Source organism: Cavia porcellus, unplaced genomic scaffold (genome assembly GCF_034190915.1).
Source record: "Cavia porcellus strain 051 isolate PalLab524CR breed Dunkin Hartley unplaced genomic scaffold, mCavPor4.1 scaffold_3, whole genome shotgun sequence".
NCBI lineage: Eukaryota > Metazoa > Chordata > Mammalia > Rodentia > Caviidae > Cavia > Cavia porcellus.
In genome coordinates this window covers 23482739-23485292 of record NW_026947486.1, presented here as the reverse complement: position 1 = coordinate 23485292, position 2554 = coordinate 23482739, and the positions used below count along the sequence as shown (strand labels likewise).

The window sequence follows — 2554 nt, the reverse complement described above, 5'->3', positions numbered from 1 at the left end:
TTTTACCCTTGAGCTTGGTCTCAAGTTGTATACATTCACCTACAAGAGCCTCAAGGTTTTCCTTCCTTATAGCTGAGTAGCTTTCCATTGTATAAAAGTGTTAGGTCTTTCCGATCAATCTGCAGCTGAAGGGAGAGTTAGCACCACATTTTCTTGGTTCCCATATAGAGCGTTATTTTCTCATCTTCGAAATTCAGTAATAAACCCTCTTTAAGGTTAATTGTATTTCTTTTTTTTTTTTCATTAGGAGATAATTTTATTTTTGAAAGTGTCATCTTAAACTGCAAGGATGTCTGTTAACATCACAATTAAACATGCCAAAGGAAAAGCCATGTTGTCAAATGCCCGCTTAACCCACCCAACATCTCAAACCCACCCTCTGCTGACCTTCTATACCCCATTTTTTAAAGTTTTTTTTAATCTTTTTTTAAACAAGAGAAAGTAGACAGGTACATGTTGGTAAATGCTAACTGTCCATATTCACATAGAGACACAGTGTAATCTCTGAGCCCAATATACAGAGAAAGGAGGAAAAAAGCTAGAATTCTATGCACTACTACACAGGGGCCTAGCCCCCTCCAGCTTCCAGCAGAGTGAAGGGAGTGGAGGGTTTTCTTTTTTCCCACAGAGCACGGTGGTGGTGTTGATTCCAAAAGTGAGTGTGGAGACAGGAGGGGATCAAAATGAATTTAGAACAGAAGGTTGTAGAGATCCTTTTCCCACTGTGTTCCGTTCAAGGTTTCACCCCACAAAGTTGAGAACCACGGTGTGTGAGAAGAGAGACCTCAAGAACAGGGTGACTGAGCACAAGAGGGTAAAAAAAGACTGTAACTTGCTCCCAGGGACTGGAGAAAATTAAAATTAAAATTTTAAAAAAAGGAAAAAACAAGAAGACTGGAATCCATCAGTGTTCAATTAGTCATCTTCTCCTTCATCCTCCTCTCCTTCCTCTCCGTCGTCATCTTCATCTTCTTCACCCTCATCTTCTTCTCCTTCTTCATCAATGTCTTCTAATCCTTCTTCTTCTTCATCATCATCATCATCTTCTTCTCCTTCCCCTTCCTCATCATCCATATCAGGAACCAAATAGTACTGCAATGGATTTGGCCAAATGTCATCTTTGATGACCTCTCCTAACTCATCCGCGCCTGCATCAGAATGGTCAGTAAACCAAGTAAAAAAGCTCTCAGGTTCTTCATGCTGCCTCTTCCTACTGGCTTTATTCTGTGTTTGACTTGAACGTTTCGTCAAATCCTTTCCAGATTTCCATTTGATTTCAGTGGACTTTGAAGATGGGTCACCATTCTCATTCAGATGAAATTCTTTGGAAAGAACTTTATTTTCGAAGTAAGGATTTTCATCAAAATAAAAATCTATTCTGTAACCTGATTTTATGTCTTCAAATTCTGTCACTTCAACTCTGGTCAAATAATGCAATGCTTCTTCATCTTCTTCCCCAAGCAGTGCAGACACTTGTGGATGGTTAACAAATGTTGTTACCCAAAAATTGGGGATTTTGGCGATCAGTTCTGATCTCTTTTGAAAAAATGGTTGGCGGAGTTTGTTATATTTCTGTTCTACTTTCAATATCTCCTCACTGGCTTGTTCATTAAGTCTGTCTATTTCATTTTGTACTTCATCAATGTGTTCAATTGCCTCTTGTTGTTCTTTTTCTCCCTTGGGCAGGCCCGGAGAGGCTGACGCTGCCTTGGGGCCCGGAGACTGGCGGGCCTTCTTGGTCGGAGGGGTGAGCAAAGACTGGCGCTTGGGGGCCATGACACGAGGGAAGTCCCAGCGCCAGGCCCAGGGTCGTCTCCGGCCACAGGAAGCCGCTCAGGCACGGAGATTGTATTTCTTATATAGAGCATATTGATGGACCCTATCTCCTGAGCCATTCTGCCTGTTTCTTTTTATTAGGCCATCCATGTTAGTGATTTTGGTCCACCTTCTCTGCCTCATATCTACCATGCTATTTTTCTGTCATTGTTTGTCTGCCTTTCTCCTTCATTCCAGTGTCTGTCCTGTTCAGTGAGCCCCCTCTGCCACTATTCCTGAAACAATAGGGTTTTTTTTTCTCTCTAGAATGTCCTTCAGTATTTTTTGTTGGGTTGGATTGGTGGTCATGAACTCCCCCATTTCCTCTCTGTCATGTAAACATTTGTTTCTCCATGAATTTTGAGAGATAGTTTTTCAGGGTACATCAATCTGGGTTGAAGGATATTCTCTTTCAGGGCTTGGAATACTTCACTCCAAGCTGTCCTTGATTTGATGGTTTGTGTTGAGAAGTCTGTCATGATTCTGATGGGTTTTCCTTAATAGGTGATCTGTTTTTTTTTTCTCTGACAGCCTTTACTATTCTGTTCTTATGTTAAATTTCTGGGATTTTTTCCCAATTATTGCTATTTTTTTTAATTTAAAGAGAAAGAAACAAAAATACATGGAGAAAAAAGGGTAGAAATAATACAGAATTACAGAAAAATAAACAGTAAGAAATACCATTTGATAAGTTATATATTGTCATCTTAGAAGTAGTTGTTCAGTTTACAAAATTAAA

The 2554-nt window shown here is 39.9% G+C and overlaps 1 protein-coding gene across 1 annotated transcript; it reads right to left on the bottom strand.

Moving 5' to 3' along the window:
- Positions 1 to 220: 220 nt before the first annotated feature.
- On the bottom strand, positions 221 to 1829 carry LOC100732059 (protein SET-like). Its single transcript, XM_003461974.4, has one exon. The coding sequence runs from the start codon at positions 1774 to 1776 to the stop codon at positions 916 to 918; it is 861 nt and encodes a 286-aa protein (XP_003462022.1). The 5' UTR covers positions 1777 to 1829; the 3' UTR covers positions 221 to 915.
- Between the last annotated feature and the right edge of the window lie 725 nt (positions 1830 to 2554).